Source organism: Rattus rattus, chromosome 4 (genome assembly GCF_011064425.1).
Source record: "Rattus rattus isolate New Zealand chromosome 4, Rrattus_CSIRO_v1, whole genome shotgun sequence".
In the NCBI taxonomy this organism is placed as follows: Eukaryota; Metazoa; Chordata; class Mammalia; order Rodentia; family Muridae; genus Rattus; species Rattus rattus.
This window is the reverse complement of record NC_046157.1, coordinates 180,692,383-180,713,103: the sequence shown is the minus strand read 5'-3', so window position 1 is coordinate 180,713,103 and position 20,721 is coordinate 180,692,383. Positions and strand designations below refer to the sequence as shown.

The 20,721-nt window shown below is 43.8% G+C and overlaps 1 protein-coding gene across 4 annotated transcripts in view; it reads right to left on the bottom strand.

The window, feature by feature from the left end:
* Lpin2 (lipin 2) overlaps window positions 1-20,721 on the bottom strand; it is a 73,723-nt gene that overhangs the window by 6,223 nt on the left and 46,779 nt on the right. For 3 of the 4 annotated variants that reach the window (XM_032901757.1, XM_032901758.1, XM_032901755.1), the window contains exons 5-15: window positions 15,052-15,159; window positions 14,089-14,212; window positions 12,920-13,259; window positions 10,627-10,726; window positions 6,405-6,592; window positions 5,261-5,354; window positions 4,817-4,886; window positions 2,645-2,734; window positions 1,813-1,895; window positions 801-945; window positions 143-291 (exon numbers count right to left, since the gene is read on the bottom strand). In XM_032901757.1, the coding sequence (XP_032757648.1) occupies window positions 143-291; window positions 801-945; window positions 1,813-1,895; window positions 2,645-2,734; window positions 4,817-4,886; window positions 5,261-5,354; window positions 6,405-6,592; window positions 10,627-10,726; window positions 12,920-13,259; window positions 14,089-14,212; window positions 15,052-15,159 (1,491 nt within the window). The remainder of the gene's footprint in view (window positions 1-142; window positions 292-800; window positions 946-1,812; window positions 1,896-2,644; window positions 2,735-4,816; window positions 4,887-5,260; window positions 5,355-6,404; window positions 6,593-10,626; window positions 10,727-12,919; window positions 13,260-14,088; window positions 14,213-15,051; window positions 15,160-20,721) is intronic. The other variant, XM_032901756.1, reaches the window with a different exon arrangement.

Here is a 20,721-nt window from a genome sequence, read left to right as displayed (position 1 = left end):
GCTCTTCAGCCATAAAATGGCTTCACTTGGGCTGCTTCCAGGACATTGTAGGGCATATGGTTTAAAGGGCGCTCTTGCTACTGAGGATTAGGGCCTCCCCAACCCACGTCCTTCCTGCCACCCACAGGAGGCTTGAGCTTACTTGGTTATTGTTCCATCGATGTCAGAAATGATGACTTTGTCATTCCAGTTCCACAGGTAAATGGTACCCGCACACCGACAGGTGCCCTGATACTGGGTTGTGATACTGAATACAACATCATTGGGGCCATCGTGGAGTTTCAGTTTTGCCTTTTATAAAAAGCACAACATTAAAGAGAGCTTTAGTGTACTTTGGAACAGAGTTTAAAGCTTTAGAACAAAGCTCAGGGCACATGATTTCTTTGGTGTTAGCATGCAGTCTAGCCCAAACTCAAGCATGGTCACAACGTGCTGTTTTCTAATCCAAGGACTTCCTGATGCCCCACACAAAACAAAGCCTCCCTCTCCTCCAAAACACCTGAAATTACTGCCCTGGCCACAGCCTCACCCTCCACCCAGTAAAGCCATTGCACAGCATCGTAAATGTCGCTGCTCTGCTGCTATGAGTCCCAAGAGGCAGCTCCTGGTCCTGTGCTGAATGGGGAATAACATTTACCAAAGCAGCCTGCTAAAAATACGGTCCCTGGTTTGCTTCCAGACACTGAGGCACAAGGTCTAGGTGGGGAGGAACCCATGCAACAAGCTCACCCTGTGGGGGGTTGCTGCTCCCCTAGTGAGGGGACACTTACATAAACACAACTCTAGTGCATAACACTTACTATCTGGTCCGAGGACAGTCGGAGAGACTTCTTATATGAGGCTGTTCCACAGTGACTCAATGTCTCCATCGAGATGGGGTCAACTTTGATGGTTTCTTCTAACTCCTGTGACCCCTCGTCACTAGAAGTGTCATTCTCTGCAGGTCTATCCAACATCAAACTAGTTACAAAGTTATCGTACCTGACTGATGAGAGCTTTTATAATTTAGGACAAGAAAATAGACAAGGGCCACATGTCCATAATCCTAGTCCACAGAAGGCTAAGGCAGAAGCAGAAGGAACCGTTCAAGCCTGGGTACATAGGAAGACTCGGTCTCAAAACAAAACCCTTTAACCCTTTCTAGGCCGGCAGGAACTGTTTCCACCACCACTTACCCACATCCATTTACTCATGCCATAACTACTGGCAGCATCACCGATGTAGAAGACCACCATCCTCCTCCTCCTTTTAAGTGGTAGGCAGTTACTTCTCTATCTTTTAAAATACCCCTAGCAGAATGAGACAGGCAGACTGCATGCCAGTCTCCGGACACAGCAGGGAATACTCTAATGTTAGCAAACTCACTTTATACTCCTTCTCAAGGAGAAAGAATACGGAGGAGATAAACTAGGATTGCCATCAGCACATGGGGTTGGAAATGCTAATTACAGGAGCATACAACATGCTCAACTTTTCTCAGGCTCAGCCAACTCAAATGCCCAAATGAAAGGACAGTGCATGGGAGCAGAGATACAGGACAACAGCTCTGATTAAGTTCAGGATCCCTTCCCAAAGTTCTGCCTTTCCTAGCAGCCTGGCTCTGTCAAAGGCACAGCAGTTACTGATGTGTGTATTTAGCCCTTTAAACTGGGAAAGGCAGCTCTTAACTACCAAGAGACGACATCAAGCCACTTCATGTCATACCTCTCTACAGGAAAAAGGTATCTCTGGCTACATGCTTAGCAGAATTGCTTTAACAGTCGAGCGTAAATTGACAAGTGCTGTGAGGTGGGAGAAAGCACAGGGACTCACCTGGCACTGATGGGCTCCTCAGTACCGGAAGGCAGGTCATTTGCTGGAGGGACCTCAGATTTCCCCTCCTTTGTCTCCGGCAACTGCAAAGAAAGATACTGTCAACGTACAATGTCTCCAGACTTCCGTGCAGTCCTTGACAGGAAACAGAGTCTCAATACATGACTGGAAACGAGATAGTTTTCTACTTGTAGCTTGAAGGGCAGAAATCATATTATTCTGCTTATAAAAAGCTGTCCTTGGGGAGCTAGCTGGGAACTTTCATAGTACTGTGATAAAACACAACATATAACTGGCCCAATGACAACCTGAACTGCCCTGCAGAAGGGAGAAAGGCAACCAGAGGCCACACTGATATACACATGGTATAATTTGGTGAAGCAGGACTAACTTTTTGCTATCTGAAAAGCAACAGATAAAACTCCCAGAATCCTCTCCCTTTGAAGGCTTTGGAAAGTGAAGACTCACTGAGTGTGGGTCTCTGAACAAGCCTTCTCTTCTGCTCTCTGCTAAAAGGGATACTCCTCATGTCTGCATGGGTATTTGTGTAGGATAAGCGCTTACTCATGCTGGAGACGTGACATGGAAGTAGAAAGAGCAGAGCTCTGGAGTCATAGTCAAAGTCAGCCCTAGGTCCACCCAGCTCTATGCTAAAAGTCCAACCTCCCCCCAAAAACAGCCGTTCAACCATCTCCATCGCTTTACTGGAAAAAGCAGCAGTGTAGTACAGTGACCCTCAGAGGCCCTGAATGCTGTCACTACAAACAGTGCCTGTGGCCTGCCCTCTTACGAGTGGCAGAAAGAGCTGCTTTGAAATCATCAGATTCATTACCTGTTTGGTCATGCTTTCTTTCTTTCGCCAAAACCACCACCGGCCAGATTTCTTCGGCATCTTGTCTTTAACCCAGGACTCGACTGTGGCCTGCCGAAGTTTAGGGCAGTGTGTAAGACCAAGGGTTGTGAATCACTGCATCCTCACTACAGGGTCGTGTAGACAGTGCCTTACTACAGAGTGACAAGGACCAGCCTTGTCTAGGCCTGGGTTCCTAGAGGGGTGTTTGGGAGCAGCAAAAAGAGATGACTCAAAGTCAAATCGTGAGTCCTCGCTGGTAGCCTAGGTCCTGCTGAAAGGACTTTCTATTTCTAGACTGCTCTCTGTGCTCTGCTCTTTTTTTTTTAAATTGCTTTCCTAAAAACTCTCTGGTTGAGACAGCTAGTTTTCTGCTTGAGATAGCTCTCTCTGCTAGTAAAAATTCTAAAAGCTATCTGTATAACTCATGGATTTTCTGACCAGAGTCAGAAAAGTAGCTATAAAAAATTCTTCATCTTCCGACCAAGTCAGAAATCTTGTTAGAAAAAATTCTAAAAGTAATCCTTGGGTTTTCTGATCAAAATCAGAAAAAAAAAAAAAAAAAAAAAGGAAACAAGGAAACAAGTACTATTGCTTTCAAGCTCATCTCAAGCAGACCAAAAGTCCCGTTTTTTACTTAGATATTAATTGTTTTTTATGCCAGGTTCCCTTTTGACTATTTTATGAGCCAGCATCCCATGACCCCAGTCACTTAATTCTCAGGAGACAGCAAGCACACATTTCCTTTTAACACGCAAAAGAATTCAGAGACCTGCCTGGCTCTGTCACCCACACGTGCTAAGCTAGCTGGGTGGGACCCATCCTGAAATTACCATTCCTACTATACCTGGGGCCTGGACAACTTGTGCCCCAGGCTGACCTTGAACTCAGGAATCTGCCTGTCTTTGTATCTTTCTGACAAGCTGGCTCATTAACGCAGCTGCCTCTGCTCCTTCAGATTCATGAAGCCCCCACACGATCCGTATTGTATCCTTATATTTTTGCATAGTTGAGAAGTTACTTATTTTTGAACTCACACTCACAGCCTTTCAGGGCTATCCTGAAGGCCCCAGTCTGTACCATTTTGCTGAGACATTAAGATACACCTTCACCTCCCAGACTCAGGCTGTTTCAGATTAACATGGAGTCATTCATCTTAACAAAGAAGACATTCCTTGAAAAAATGTAGAGAGCTTTTGGGGTTACTTGGCAGGAATTTGACGCTGGGCCAGGACAAAGAAGTAAGCCTCAGGGCTGGAGAGATGGCGCAGCTGTTCAGAGGTCCTGAGTTCAATTCCCAGCAGCCACATGGTGGCTCACAATTATCTGTAATGAGATCTGATATCCTCGTCTGGTGAGACAGCTACAGTGTACTCATACATAATATAAATAAATCTTTAAAAAAAAAAAAAAAGAAGTAGGCTTCAGGCAAGAATCTGACTTTGGGCTAGGACAGGGAGGTAGGCTCGGGTGTCTTGGTCACCCTGATGAGCCCTTAGAAGCAGTGATCACAGGACTTTGTTTATTGCCTTCTTGTTCCTTAACCTAGAACTGACCTTAGTACTTGCATGTAATTAGAATGGTGTAAATCAGATTGGGAAAAGCAAACCCGCCTCAGCCTCACCTCAGCACTGGCTGGGGTCATGCTACAGTGCTGTCTAATTGTCTTTTTCATTAATCCTCTCCCTCCTGCCCTGGAGAACCTGCTGACTGACCGAGCTGGCTTGGTCGAAGGAAGGATGCAAACATGTGCATTATCACACAGACAAGCCTTGTGCCCATGGCAGCCAATGACACTCTTGAAGGCCATGTCCACTGGCCCTGTCCTCCTCGGGGCAGGAACCGTGTCATTCTGTCCCATCAAGGCCTCACACCACCAAACCGCCCTGGGGCTTTATCATTTCCAAAGGAGTTCACTGCTGCCTTCCCTCTCAGCTCCTGAGAGCACTGCACGGGCTAGGGAGGTGTGCAGAGAACCACTCGTTCTTGTAGAGTCTGGCACGGCCTTGGTGGGGCAAATATAGTAATTTGCCTTAGATTTGATCTCTGATATAAAATATTAAATTTAAAGCCTTGAATAGAACCCACAAATACAGGATGTAAACTCTGTTGTACGTCACAGATTCTTTGAAGATTTCAAATGTGACCACTCACCTTAGGCAGACTCTTCTGAAATACCTGTAAGCTAAGGATCATGGGAGCAGCCAACGCCCAGTTGTAGTAACTGTGAGAAACAAAATTGAGCAAAACCATTACACAGGGGTGTCAGAAGCAGAGCAGGGTTGGGAAGGACAGTCAGAGGCAGGGAGGGCTGGAAGACCAGAGGAAAGGGAAAGAATGACACCAAATTGTTTATTCTTTCCAATAACAAGAGGAGCAACTATATTTGAAGACTTGCTTTAAACCAAACTTCTCTGGACTGAGAAACCCACAGAAAAGAGTAACAGTGTCTCAAGGACCTGGTCACCAATAACCTGAAGCTCGGCCTCACAGCCCATTCTGTCGGCTCACTTGTGGGATCACACACTTTAAAGCCGGGAAACGGTGGCAGTTAAACGCTGTAGAGATCTCGGCAATGGTCGAAGCATCAGCATTTACCGGTTATAGATCCGGATCACGAGGTTCGGGTTGTCGATAAGGCCAGGGTTCTCTGCAAACTCGTGGTACGTGATGATGTGCTCCATGAACTTCTCTGCAAAGCAAACAGCGGGCAGGTGAGTGTGGCGGTGAGTGCACAGCCCCTGCAGGGTGCTCACGTGCTCTGCGGTGAAGGATTGTGGGCCTAGAGAAAGCCATGCTTCCCATACTGGTCAAGAGATCCTTCCATATTTTTAGGACTCGAACAAACTAAACCCCGACACTTGTGTTTTATAACATTTTATAACATGCACCCTGTTCCATTTTGAGGCAGTTCTAGGGCTGTGTTCACCCAGTTTCTCTCTTCTACGAATCTTCAGTTCTCTGAAGGGGAGGAGGCAGGATGGTGCTAAAGTGATGGCGCTGGTCATGGGAAAGAAATCTTGTCTCTTGGAAACAGCCATTACAGGTCAGTGAAAAACTAAGAAAAATTAATTTAAAATGAATACGAAGTTGCCAGAGGCAGGAAAACTGTGGGAACCAGATCTGTCTGACTACACAGTTCAACGTGAGCAACGTGGTTCAGGGTTAGACCAAATCAAGATGGACATGTGCAGCTAAGGCACTGCTGAGTGACTAACTGCTCCATACTTAACACAGAGGTAGAGGACCGAGAGATGTAAGACTGTGGGGCAGACATCTTTCAAGCAGGAGACGGAGGTAATCCCACTCTTTTGCTACTGTCTAGTTGGTGAACAGCCACTGTCCCACAGCTTGAGTCCTGGTGCTTGTCAGGAAGGCAGCTGGGAAAGCCCCACAGGGAGTTCAGCAATTTTTACACACAAGCAGGATCAATGCAGTGTGACCCCACCTTGCTGCTCTACAGAGACCATAGCCTATGAGTTATCAAATTCTGAATTTGAAATCATTCAAGATCGAGGTGCTCACAAAACTTTCCCACACAAAGGCACTCTGAGGATCTAAGGGTATGGGGAAAAGTACCCAATACTCACAAGGGCCAGACAGGAATTTAGACAGCATTCAATGTTTCAAAGTATATTTCTCATTAGATTTTTTTCTCATACCAGCAATTTATTGAATTAGATTTGTGCAGAAGACAGACTTTAAATCACAAGTGATGGCCAGGCATGGCTATCCGGCCTACCTTTAGAAATTTCTCCATTCTCACTGAGGCCTCCACAGAGGGAGAGAGTTACATCAGGCAAGTCCATGGCAGAATCCGAGAGGCATTCGGTGCCACTGTCTGCAGCTGCACTTCCCACAGATTGTGGGGACTGAGAACCAGAGAATGTGTCAGACTCAGGCCACTGCCTAGAACCCGGATCGGTGTCACTGTGGCAGAGGGAAGGAAGGAGGAGGAGGAGACAGAAGTGCTTATTCTATCGTGACTTCTTATATTTTTGGCTTAGTGTATGGTCCTCTAGGGTTTCAAATAAAACAGCTTATCCCCTAAGATGAATAGTCAGAAAATTGAATATAACACACACACACACACACACACACACACACACACACACACACACACACACGTGTGCCTTCCTGAGCTGCAGTCTTGCCATTGGGGTCAGGGTGGTCAGCAAGAGAGCACCTGGATTTATCTACCTGCTTCTACCACTCGGTGCTGAAGTTCAGGCGTGTGAAGCAGCCACACCTTTCTTTGTGTGTGGACTGTGATCTGAACTCAGGGTCTATGTTGTGGGTTGCTGTCTATATGGAGGTGAGAGCAGGCACAAGATAAGGCAAGAACCTGTGATTGGGCAGTGGAAAAGGAAGGTGGGCTGAGAATTTTAGAGACGTGGCGGAGAGAGAGGGGAAGGAAGATAGAGGAAGAGAAAGATGATTCAGATTCCGTGTGGCTTTAAATGGATGACACTGAGTGTCTTACAAGGGACGTTGATTACAGGACAATTTGTCTTATCTAGGTGGGCAGTTTATATCAATATCCATTGGTTCTGAGTTCATTGTGGGGACGTTTGGTGGAGTGAGAATTTACTGATATAAATCTGATTGATAAATTACAAGCCTCTAGAGTTTTGATTTTAACGGGTTGGGTTACAGGGATTGTGACAGCTAACCACAGGGGGTGGATAGCTAGAAATGTGAGCAGGAGAGAGAACCAAGAGATGGGTGGTCACTGCATGCGGCTAGCCATGGAAGCGGCGAGACTGAGGAGGCCAGAGAGTAGCTGGCCCTAGTGTGGGATGGTATATTTTTTATTGTCATACACAAAATATGTTACCATAGAAAAGTGGTCTTATCCACCAAGCCATCTTCCCAGTGACCCCGCTCTTTAGATTTTTAATGTAGTGTCTAAAACTCTAAATGACATTAGTAAGAATGTGAATAGGAAAAACTTAACTGTGTATGTAGAAAACAGTCCATAATGGTAACAAACTTTCAGCTGGGGCCTTCCTGGCTGTATTACAGGAGGAAAGGAATTATAAGCACTAATTTAAATTGCCATTATGAAATAACAGGACAGTTAAGAAAAATCTGACATTTGGAGTGCTTGGACCCTGCCCTCCAGGAGAGAAGTGTGGCGATAGGCAGAGTCAGGAGAGAACTACTGACATTCAGCAAGCTGCTCTCCCACCCGGGCACTCCCTAAAATCATCTTGATACTCTAAAACTAAACTAATTTAAAAAGGCATAAATTACTCCAGAAAAAGTACTCGGAAGGCCAGGCCTTCTAGACAATGACGACTGTTCTCAGCACTGAGGACCGAGACACTACTATTCCTACTCTTCCAGACGAGGCACAGAGAGTTCTGTGCTAGGAGGTGAGTGCATTGCAAACCCTTTGTAATGGAACACAAATGTGAAAAAAGGAAACAGCGCGCTGTATCTCTTACTTACAACCATTAACTATTTTAAACTTTGGTGAGTTTTTAGCATAATACTTGATATGTTCAGATTGATCCTAGAAGCTGGGAAAAAATTTAATACTGGGAATTGAACTCAGGACCCTAAGCAGGCATCTGGACACTAAATCACATCCTAACACAAGAAGGCAAGACTCTTAAAGTTTTATTAAAGCAAGACAAAGCACGGCACATCTGGTGAGACCAACATGAACTTCTGGAAACAAAAAACAAAACAAAATAAAAACAAACCTAAAGGTGGAGTTGTAGGGATGGCAGCATGCAGATACGCAGACATGTTCAGACTCAGAACAAGTTCTAGGTTTTGGGAAGTTGTCTCTTAATTGTAATGCACACCTCCAGACACACAGGAACTGATGGAGAAACTGTCTCTTCACTAAAAAGGGTTAGAGAGCCACACCCAGCGAGCTGGCAGAGCAGCAAACCCATGCAGGGAGGGAGGGGCAGAGAGGCAACCCCACACCTGGGTGAGAAGAGAAGGTGGCTGTGTACTCTTTAACTCCTGCACTGTCTTTCCTGGGCTCCTGAGACAGGAGACTCCTGTTTGGGGGACTCCATTGGCACTGGTGCTGGAACAAACATTCTCCCCAAGCTTTATCAGTTGCAGCAGCTGGTGTCACTCTACCAGTAACATGTCAACATGAGGGGTGCCCTCTGACTCAGCGAGCTGGCAGACCCACAGGGATGATGGTACATGTGTGAAAGTCTAGCTGTATAAACTATGACAATTTAGTAATACAGAGGGTGACAAGCATGACAAAGCACAATTATGACAGGCCCCAGTAGTCAGTCCTCAAGCTAAGTGTGGCTAATGAACAGACAGCAACCTTAACCAGTAAAACTATTACCCAGTACAGTGATATCTCAGCCCTTTCTTTTTGAGACCAGGTTTCTCTATTGTATAGCTTGGTACAGCTATCCTGAAACTGGCTATGTAGACCAGGCTGGCCTCTAACTCAAGAGTCACAGAGATCTATCAGGTTTTGCTTCCCAAGCACTGGATTTGAAGTGTGTGCCACCATGCAAGTCTGGCCTTGCATCCTTGAGTGAAAGTGAAAGGATTGGGAAATATGAGACAAAGTCACAAATCAATCAATCTATCTATCTATCTATCTATCTATCTATCTATCTATCTATCTATCTATCTTGTTTTCGAGACAGGGTTTCTCTATGTAGCCTTGGCTGTCCTAGAGTTGCTCTGTAGACAAGGCTGGCCTTGAACTCAGAGATTCACCTGCCTCTGCCTCCCAAGTGTCAGAATTAAAGGTGTCTGCCACCACCGCCAAACCTGGAAAAGTCACAATTCTAAGAGATTACATTTGAATTTTTCCACCCTTAAAAAACTGGAGTAATTTCAATTCTTCCATTAAAAAACCCATTATTGCAAATGAAGTATGTGGTATTTTAGGATAAGCTGGGGTGTAGAGTTAGGAAGGAATTTTAAGAATCTCCCCAAAAATTTCAAGAAGTGTGGTAAAAAAATCTTAAATATATTTATGTCAATCTCACTTTTTCATTCCAAGTAAAAATGAAGTATGTTTTCCCAATAACTTATTTAAAATAACATAGTTGTGTATAAGGCTCAGAAGATTCAAGCCACCATTCCTGAGAAGAAAACAGTTTTATACCCAGTGTATTAAGAAGTAAAAGAGCGGGGCTGGGGATTTAGCTCAGTGGTAGAGCGCTGGCCTAGCAAGTGCAAGGCCCTGGGTTCAGTCCCCAGCTCCAAAAAAAAAAAAAAAAAAAAAAAAAAAAAAAAAAGAAGAAGAAGAAAAGAAAGAAGTAAAAGAACCTAGGAAGACAGTCAGTGTACACTGTGTTAACAAGGGTGGGTCGCGGTCCTGTGACTCGGTTGGAACTGTGAGCAGCTCCAGAAGCAGGGTCCCTGCATGAGGCCTTACATGACCAAGTTCAGAAGTGGCTCCACACTTCACAGGAGTGAAGAAATTCTTGGTAAAATGCTTGCAAACTGAAATGTACTATTTTAAAATATACAATTACAAAAAAACAAATGCAAAAATTTCCTCGAGCATATTCAGTTTGTTAACTGTAGAGAACACACTAAACTAGGGCTCCAAGATGGCTTAGCAGGCAAAAGTGCTCACTGTGAGAGCCTGACCACCTCAGATTGACCCCTGACCCCTGGAAGATTGACCCGCACGGGAGAGGGAAACCAGACTCCCCTGTCCTCTGCACAAGGAACACAAATGTACACACAAATGAACACACACACACACACACACACACACACACACACACACACAGGAGGTGGGGATTAAATTCTAAAGTCAAATACTTTTATGTGATTTCCACTTGTCTCTCTCAACCAAAGCTTCCAAACTTTCAAGTCACTAGTGTTAAAACAACACACACTATTTATGAGCTCTCCAGAACCGGAAGCAATAAGCAAATTTGGCTAAAATTTCTCTTCCTTTTGCTCAGAATCTCAAGCTGTTCACTCCTCAATGTATGAGCATACACTACCTTTTAGGGAAATAGAGAGCTGCCACTTCAGGCTCAAGAGCCTTTAAGTCATCAAGGTAAATGTCATCAGGTCCCTGGTGCTGGCTTCTTTTGTGAACACCTGTTATTACAACAAAAACATAAGGAGGTAAGAATTTATTCTCTACTTACAATTCTGTGGTAAAATAAAGTTTTCTAAGCAAGATGGACCACTATGTGCCTAAAGCAAGGCCTGGGAATCAAGCCCTATCCTGTTTTCTACCTTATCCTTGTCCTGGTCTGCACGTGCGCTTACGCTTGCTTGTTCGTTCGTTCTCTCTCTCTCTCTCTCTCTCTCTCTCTCTCTCTCTCCTCCCTCTCCCTCTCCCTCTCTCCCCTCCTCTTCCCTCTCCTCCCTCCCTCTCCCTCCTCCTCCCCCCCCCCTCTCTCAGTACTATAGCTATACGGAGAGCAGCAGACCTGGGTAGCATGTCCTGGGTACTTGAGAGTGAAATGTCATGATGTCTAGAACTTGCTTTCTGTTTCTCAGTCAAGATATGGCAGAGAAACAGCCATGCACTGTACCACATGATGACACTTTAGTGAATACAGAGACAATGGTGGTCCCAAAACACTATAGTGCACCTGAAAATGGCTACCACCTAGTGACACCGTGGCTACTATAGCATCTTAGGGTAGCACGTTTGCCATGATGGTAAACACACCCATGGCACTGTCACTCCTATGTCAGCATGTGCATCCAAATGTGTACAGTATCTTGGTAATGGTAACAGACATACATTTATTACAGGGCATACTCCCATCTCTCTACTGATACACTGGTGTGTCATTCTATACTGGCAGCTTCATCATTTCATGTTCCCTGCGTCTCCCAATTGCAACAAGAAGCCAGGTCACATACACTGCTTAAAAACCCTATGATGTTCACACATATTAAACTGCCTAAGGACACACTTCTCAGACAATATCCCTGCCACTAAGTGACGTACCACAGTATGTATAAAACTTTCATAATCAAGTGGGGGTGGGGAGAATAAAGCCAGAAATGGTAGGAACCCTTCTGAGCTCCCATGTCTATAAATTCCTTAACAACGTCCTATTATCAAAACCAAGCGTCTAGCAAACGAGAACTGGTTATGCACCCCGTAACAGTTCTTAGAGCAGAACAAACACTGTGTAGATTCTGGTGAGAGCCACCATCAGCTATGTGTCAGACTTGGCCACAAACACCCTGGACAGCCACATTCTTAGTTCAAACAACTTATTTCTGTATGATCTGAGCCTGTATTCGTTTGTGATAACGGAATGTTTGATTGTTTTCCCCCTCCTTCAAAGTGAAGCAGTTATTCAGCAAGCTAAATTCAGAGTGTAGTTTCTGGCTCTCGCTGGGTAACTATCTTTTCGCAACCAGCCTGATCTAAAACAACTGATGTAGAGTGAGTACATGGTAAGGGCCGGACTGCTCAGTCTGCACACCAGTTTTGGAGGAAAATTACTGAAAGCAGGAATAATCAGTGGACACTTAAAATTTTTTCATTTATTTTAGGTGTATACATGTTTTGCCTGATATATGGCTGTGTGTCTGGTGCCTACATAGGCCAGAAGAGGGCACTGGGTCCCCTGGAACTGGAGTTATAGTCACGAGCTGCCACATAGACACTGAGAATAAACAGGTCCTCTGGAAAAGCAGCCCACGCTCTCAGCCATTGACTCATCTCTCTAGCCCCTAGTAGACATTTGCTTTTAAACCATACAAAACCTATAAAAGTTAAGCAAATGTCTGAGAAAACACTTTTTCTCTGTTCCATTCTTATTTCTACTTAAGTAAAAGGTCATTTACGATTTCATTCACTGACATTCACAGCTAATAATTCAAGACAGCACATGAATCTCAGTAGGACCTTAGTGTAAAAGCACACACAGTCAGTATGCTCATGGAAGACACATATGGTTTCTGTATGTTGACAATGGTACCGTCACTGTGCTTGCTCATCAATGGAACTCATTCATTTACTTCTTACCAAGTACTCCTTAAAAGCCTCCTGAGTGTTAACTCAGAAGACCAAAGCAAAAGTAAGGAAGTTTAAAGTCTTGTTTTGGTGGAATTTAGAGATCAAGAGAAGCCACAATCGATAAGTCAACACAATGAAGTTTGGAACAGGTTCTGACTGGAGAGCACAAACACAAAGGGCTATCACATGGCACTTGAAACCCGGAGACAACATACCAACTATACTGATGGGCTATCAACTGGTACTTAAATCGCTAAAACAACATGCCACCTACACGACGGCATGTGAAGTCACGTAATTACCTTTTCTCTTTGTAGGTGAGTCTACTTTAGCAGCTGGCTTGGGCTCTGAGGGAGCCTCTGCTGATGGGCTGGGAACAGGGTCTGCATCTAATGTAGATGAGATCTGAGGTGCTTCAAGAGGCGATTCAGGAAGTTCAGTGGAAGCTGCATCACTCAGTTGCTTACACAGGGCTCGAGGTTTGGGTTTCACTATGGTACAGGTAGTATCTTCAACAGTAGCATCCTTCTCAACTTCTCTTATGAGGCTGTCTTCACTGGGAATTACCCTAAAATGAGTGTTTTCTGATGGTGTAATTGTAGCTGTCCTTGGATGATAGTCATATCTTTCTCTTTTGCTGACCTGCAAAGGTGAATTGTTTAAAAACTAACTCTGAATGTATTTGTTATGATTAATTTTATTTAATGATAATACATTTATTAGTTATATTTTGTGTGAAATGGGACACCGTTGGCAAAGTAACTATTTTGTTCAATGTCATGATGTTTATCAGAGTTACATTTATATCCATTATCGTCAAACACTGGAGAACAACATATAGACAATTTTCAGAGTCAAAGGCAGAAAATGCGCATCTTAAGGAGAACAGCGAACGGTGTACATGAGAGTCTCATCACACTAAGGATTCCCGTGCTCCTTATGGTGGTCAATCAGAACCAAATACATTCCCGTTTTAGCAAACTGAACTCAACAGGAGATCTAAATGATTTCACGAAATGGATCTTCCAGTCGATTATTCTTTCAGTGTGAGCAGCTGAAAAGTTTTATGAGCCTCCTCCTGCCTGACGCTGGGGACAGAGCCCGATGTCTTGAGCACGGAAGGCACAGCTTTACCAGCCGAGCTATACCCCAGCCTAACTTTAGTCATTAAGATTTCAGTGTGGAAGCTCGAATTTCCCTTAGGTATCTAATATTTTTCCATATTTACTTGTAATCAGCATTATTTGTTAGGTAGGAACAGAAGTATTGAATTCCTTCAGTTACAAGTAAATACACAGTGGACATGTTATGAAAATGCTAATTTTATTTACTTTTTAAAGGACTTTTCCAACCACAAGAGGGCCATGCCGTCATGTGAGCTCGGTAAGGTACAGCTCCCTTCACTAATGGGGGAAAACACTCTTTACTGATAACACTCAGTCACATCCTCGTCTGCCCAGTGGCCCCTTACCTTGGTGGACTCTGGGAACCCACCCCACGTCCACTCCATGTGCGACTCAGATCTGAGGAGGCTCTCGGATGGCTTCACCTCCAGCTCCGAGTCACTCTTGGGGCACACTGCCTGTGGGTAACTGCTGCAAATACAAGAGCAAAGGGAGGCAGGCTTCAGTCTGGGTGAGCCCCACAGAGCAGAGTACATCAGCTATGGGCACACTCCCCTACGGGAAACTGATTATGCATTCCACTTGAGTTCTTTAATGAAACAGAACACCAGCTAGGACCATTAAGGACTTCCTAGGCCCTCTGTAGACCCTTCATGGTTGTATTATTTGTTTATTTCTCAGAGGACGCCAATGACATGGACAATTTTGTAAGACAGAAAACACACAGGAAGGTGGGCTCAACAATCAGTTAATGAGGGACTGGATAAACAGCTCCGTGGTGAAGAACAGGAGACCTGGGTTCTCAGCAACCCCATGGCTGTTCACGGCTGCCTGCTACGTCTATAGTCACCTGTACTACTAACATCCCAGGGGCTCTGACTTCCTCTTCCATGGCTTTTGAGAGCACCAAGCATGCACTTGGTACATAGGCATGGATGCAGACACAACATCCTTATACATAAAATTCACACATTTTTAAAAATCATTTAAAATCTAAAAGTTTGATCACAGAATATAACATGTGTGACCACATTTCTCTCACTATGTTATTTGACACCAAAGACCTAGAATTTAGAGGTAGGTTGGGCAAATTGTAGGCTGATTATTCAGATTTACAATTGGCAAACACTATTAGGGTAAGATTAAATTTAGGAACAAACTGGTTGTTGAAAAACAGTTCATAGTCACATTATATTTTACCTAATGGTTACTCTACACAGATGGAAAGTGGCATTACTATCAAATAACATAAAAGCTACTGATAAGCCTCTTCTTTCCTGTAAGAAAACAGAAATTTCAAGGATACTCACGTTTCCAATGGAGACCAATCTCCATCAGATAAGGGATAGTTATCCCCAGAATGGAAAGGCGGAGGCTCCTTATAGTCCTCTTCCTTTAAGGAAGCATTTGAAGATCCTCTGTGAAAGGGGAAAAACAAAGCAAAAACCAGTTAAGTCAGGAATGATATGTGAGCCTTAAACCCTCTCCACCAAATTGCTGTAAACAATATGGTTGTCACAGCCTCAGCACGGTGATACACAGTGGATGTCATTCATTCAGTTCTTCCAAATTTAAGTGGTAAAATTCCACTGGAAATAGCAGGTAACCAAAGATCTAGAAGTTTAGTATAATCATTTATCCAAAGTAAAAACGCTATGGCCTCAGAACTAATTCATCATGAGTCCTGTCTACTTCTCAGTCAATAGTGAGGTTTATATGGAAGCATGTGGAAATTGCTAAAACCTATGAAAGCACAAAGCACATATTGCAGGTTTAAGGGCTCTTGTAGCACACTCGGCTCAATGGTATAGTGAATGTAAACCATGCAGAACATTAGTGCTGCGATAGTGAACTGGATACAAGTCAGAACATTAGTGCTGCGATAGTGTACTGGATACAAATCAGAATCACATCACTTAATCTGTAGGGCTGAGAGCCCAGAGAGAAAACCACCTTTTCTTCTCCAATATGACTTCCCTTGTTGTAACATACTTTTTATTACTTCTTTAACCAGCCTTCCCATTCAGGTAAAAACCACGTAAGATATAGGAGTGTATGTCTCTTTTAAGTTCTTCCCTCAATGGAATCTCACATACAACCTCACTCAAGAGGAAAAAAATAACTAAGCAGACACTAGGAACCAATCATTATCTAATTAAAATAAACCAAATGTTAAACTTTCTTTAAAGAAAGGGGAAATTGCAACTGGGAAGACAGCTCAGTACGTGGGTTCAATTCCCACTGCTCACATGAAGGACAGCTTACAGCCACGATTAACTACAGTTTTAGGGGATCTGAAGCCCTCTTCTGATCTCGATAGCACCAGGCATGCATGTGGTGCAGAAACACACACACAGGCAAAGTACCCATGTACATGTACTAAAGAAGTAAAATTTAAAAAACAAAAGGGGGAAAAAAAATCAAGCCAAACATGGTGGCATAGACCTTCAATCCCAGCACTTGGGAGGCAGAAGGCAGATCTCTGAGTTTTAGGTCAGCACAGTCTTTACAGTGATGAGAGGGTTACATAGTGAGGCCTTGTCTCAAAATAAAATAAATCTGTGAGCACAAATGCCATAGATTGTACTTCAATTTAAAAACCAACTCAGTCCAAACTGTAGGCACTTAATGCGACGCCAAGCCAAGACTAGGCTTCTCTGCTAAAAACAAAGGACAACAGGGACACTCTAAGACTCAGTGTCTCTTTGAATACTTACACTCTCACCACAGAAACAACAGGGTGTCTCCAGAAGGGCTCTGAGGAATGCAGCTTCTTCCCAGTCATAGCTGTTCTTAGGGACAAGTCCCAGGCTCCCTGAACTCAGCTCCCACATCCAACTTCCAAAGGAAGACTGTTTTTGTGCATTAAATGTAGTTTAGTTCTTTCTTTCTGATGCCCTGGTCCTGGTTCTTTATTTTTGCTATTGCTGGTGGGGTACTGAAATATTTCCAGTAGTGACATGGAAATGATGCTATGTATTTGAGATACATGGTGGTTTGAATAAAAGTGGCCCCATAGGTCCATAGGGAGTGTGACCTTGTTGGAGGAAGTGTGTTGCAGGGGTAAGCTTGGGGTTTTAGAAGCTGCCTGCCGACTTGGATATAGAACTCTCAGCTACCTCACCAGCATCATGTCTGGTTGCTTGCCACTATGTTTCCCACCATAACAAAAATGGACTATACCTCTGAAGTGGGAGACAGACCCCATTAAATGTTTCCTGTATAAGAGCTGTGATGGCAGCCAGAATACAGCAAATACAGAGGCGAATGCCAGCAGCAAACCACTGAACTGAGAATAGGACCCCTGTTGAAGGAATCAGAGAAAGAACTGGAAGAGCTTGAAGGGGCTCGAGACCCCATATGTACAACAATGCCAAGCAACCAGAGCTTCCAGGGACTAAGCCACTACCTAAAGACTATACATGGACTGACCCTGACTCTGACCTCATAGGTAGCAATGAATATCCTAGTAAGAGCACCAGTGGAAGGGGAAGCCCTGGGTCCTGCTAAGACTGAACCCCAGTGAACTAGACTGTGGGGGGGAGGCAGCAATGGGGGAGGGTTGGGAGGGAACACCCATAAGGAAGGGAGGGGGGAGGGGGATGTTGCCCGAAACCGGAAAGGAATAACACTCGAAATGTATATAAGAAATACTCAAGTTAATAAAAAAAAAAAAAAAGAGCTGTGATGGTTATGGTGTCTCCTCACAGGGACAGAAACCCTAAGACAGAGTATCTTAGAAATGTTTTATATGTTCATATTCAAAATTGTATTAGAATATCCTCCAATCCAAAAAGCTTCTTCCCTTAAAGGTTTATACTAAATTCAATGTTGTAAACTAAAAAAAGCACAATTATGTACATTACAAAAGACTCCATAATGATTGTAATTATGTTATTGGTTAATATATTTACTCTACTCTTAAATATTTATTTTTTAATGCACTCATACTTGTAAGAAGTATACTATACTGTCTTATACATAGTACTGCTTTATATGCAGTACTGTTTTACACAGTATGCTGTCTACCTGCAGCTACCTCATGTATCTTTTATTTCTATTTCTCTTGACTTATCAAGAGACCAAAGTGAAGTATCAGACTCTACACTCCATCTGTTTGGCTCTGGAGACAGTATTCTGGAAGGTATTGGTGTCTCTGATGTGCTGACTGAGTCTAGACTATACACTTCTTCAGGAAGCCTCAGAAACACAACTGCCTGATCTAACACGGGCCAGGCTATTATGACCAGTCACAGCACGCTGCAGGAGCCAAGAGTTCACGCTTCCTGGTCACCGGAAGGTTCCTATCTAAGTTGAGTACAGCTTCAGCAGGGTGGATGAAGCTGAGGGCAAGGCCAGTGGAGTGGCTGTGGACTGAATACATCCCAACCGTGGTACCCTGACCATCCACCGTGGTCATCCTCACTAGCCACCTGAAGATTAAGTGCAGTTCTGTACCGTTTAGACTGTGCCGGCCTCTCTATTACAGCATTTCTCAGAACATGCCCCATGGCTGAGGCTGAGGCTGAGGCTGAGGAGCCTACGGCCACACTCAGAGCTTCAGAAGGAAGATTCTACAACCACAACCCTCACACACCAGGTGCCACTGAGTTCATAACACATCCTGAACTCACTCACAGTAGCTAATTCTTACTGTCTAGCTTCCGTTAGATGCATAATTAAACAAGTTTTTGTCCTAAGGGTGACATTCACAGCTCACTAGCCACCCAAAGGAGTGCAGAGCAGACCCCTTAGCCCTGTGCCGAGGCCCAAGCGCACATGTACTGTGACACCCTCTTACCAAGCAAGTAGGCACTGGCAACCAGAGGTAACCATCGCCCCAGTCAGGACCCCACAGATCTGACCATGGAATGACATATGCTGACTGACACCATCTGCTAACGAATTTCTTCAGAGTTGCAGCTTGTGTGCTTGGTAGAAGCTTTGTGTATGTCTTAGAAATACTGTCATTTCCTGAGATAAAGCTGCTCATTTTTAAAGGAATTCTAAACTTTGCTAATTATGTCAACAAGGGACACAATCAGCAAAGCTTTTAGGCTCTGGAGGCAAAAGTATCACTTCAGGAGCTTTAGTGGATCAAAATTTTAGCTGCAAAAGCATTTTCAGGACAAGGCATAGAACGGGCATTAAAACACACATGTAGGTAGCTGCAAAGCCTAAGTATTTCACAGTTTTATAAAAACGTATTTCTTGTCCACGGAAACACTTGACTACAGAACTTTAAAAGAGCTTTCCCAGCAGTGAGCTATCTGGAAGCTTCACAGGTTTTTATGCTGGAGGTAAATAGTCCTTGAGAGACCAGAGGCAGGAAAGAGAGACAGGCTTGAATAAGCAATGCCATATCTTTAAGCAGCTTAAATTCTTCAGGAATCAAAGATATAAAGAAGCAGAATTCATAACTCAGCCTGGTTCATATTTTAATACTAACCAAAGACTTTCTGTTCAGGACTTAACACCTGTTATCAATATAATTTATCCTGCTCTGTGCCTGAAATATTTTCACCATTTCCATCTCTTTTTCCTCCCAAGACAGGGTTTCTTTCTCTGTGTAGTCTAGCTATCCTGGGATTCACTCTCTAGACTATGCTGGCCTTGACCTCGGAGATCTGCCTGCCTGTGCCTCTCAAGTATTGGATAGAGGTGTGCACCAGCCCACCTGGCCACTATTCCCATCTTAAATTGCTTATGTCTAAAATGTATGTGAGTGTTTGGTGTGCGTGCCTGCCATGTCCTATCTGTGCCAGGCATCCACGGAGGTCAGGATAAGACGTGGGACCCCCTGGAACTGGAGTTACAGAGGCTCATGGTCTCTGTGTGGGTGTGAACCAACCCTCGTCCTCTGCAGGAGCAGCCAGGAAGCGCTCTCACCCGAGTCATCCCCCTGGCATCTTAACTACTTATTTCTAACCGCTGTTCTGAACGCTACTTCAGGAGAAATAACAACCTAGTACAGTGACTGGTACTCATGACAGTGAACGATGGAAGGGCAAAGAAAGAATTCTGTTTACATGTTAAAAGAGTACCAACACATGTAAATTTCCAGGATTTATAATCCAGACCTCAATATCATAAGAAATGAGTTAAAAGTTTACTAAAAAAGAATTACTATTCAGAAAATAGTATAATTATAGCACACTAATCATTTATTAATAATAGGTTTCTCATGACTTGACAATTTAAAAAAACAATAAGCAAAACACATCAAGGCGAAAGTTATTCTGCATAGTTTCTGCAGCAACTTTCTCTTTTTTGACTGACAGAAAGTATTCACTTTTCTGTGAAATCAGTATTTCCAGACACAAGTATATTATTTCCTTCCAGCACAGCAGCTCAGCTGAACTATCCAAAGGGGTCAGCATCTCTCTGAGTCCTTCCACAATTCCATAGAGGACACTACATGCAGGCCACCTATAGGCTGCAGCCTCTAAGAGCTGCCAGTGAGAGAACCACTTGTAGATGTCCTTCCAGTGTTTGGGTAACCACTGAGTCAAACAGGTGGAAGAAAATTCTATCTTAAGTGAGAAAAACTACACTCTGCCTTAAACTGTTGTTACCTTAAATTTTGGACAGTGCTGGCTTGAAAAGTGGTATAGGTTTTGAGATTTCTATTAATTGGTATGTAAGTAGTGATCAAAAACCCCCATTTAAAAAAACAGAAGTCTTCTTTAACTTAATAGGGTATTTTGCTCATAAATTCAAAACAGAACTCTCAGTTTCTCGGGAAAAGGTTTGATACCAAATATAAGACCTTGAGTAGGGAGCCAGGAATACTGAAATACACCAATCCCAGTCTCTGGAGTTGGAAGCAGGAGGATTATGAGTTTTAAGCCAAGCTGTGCTCTACAAAGAGACCCTGTGCAAGGAAGAGGAAGCAGAAAAGGAAAGGGGGAGAGAAAGAAGAGAATGGGATAGGAAGTGAAGGGAGGGACAGAGGGAAGGAAGGAAGGGGGAAGAGAAAA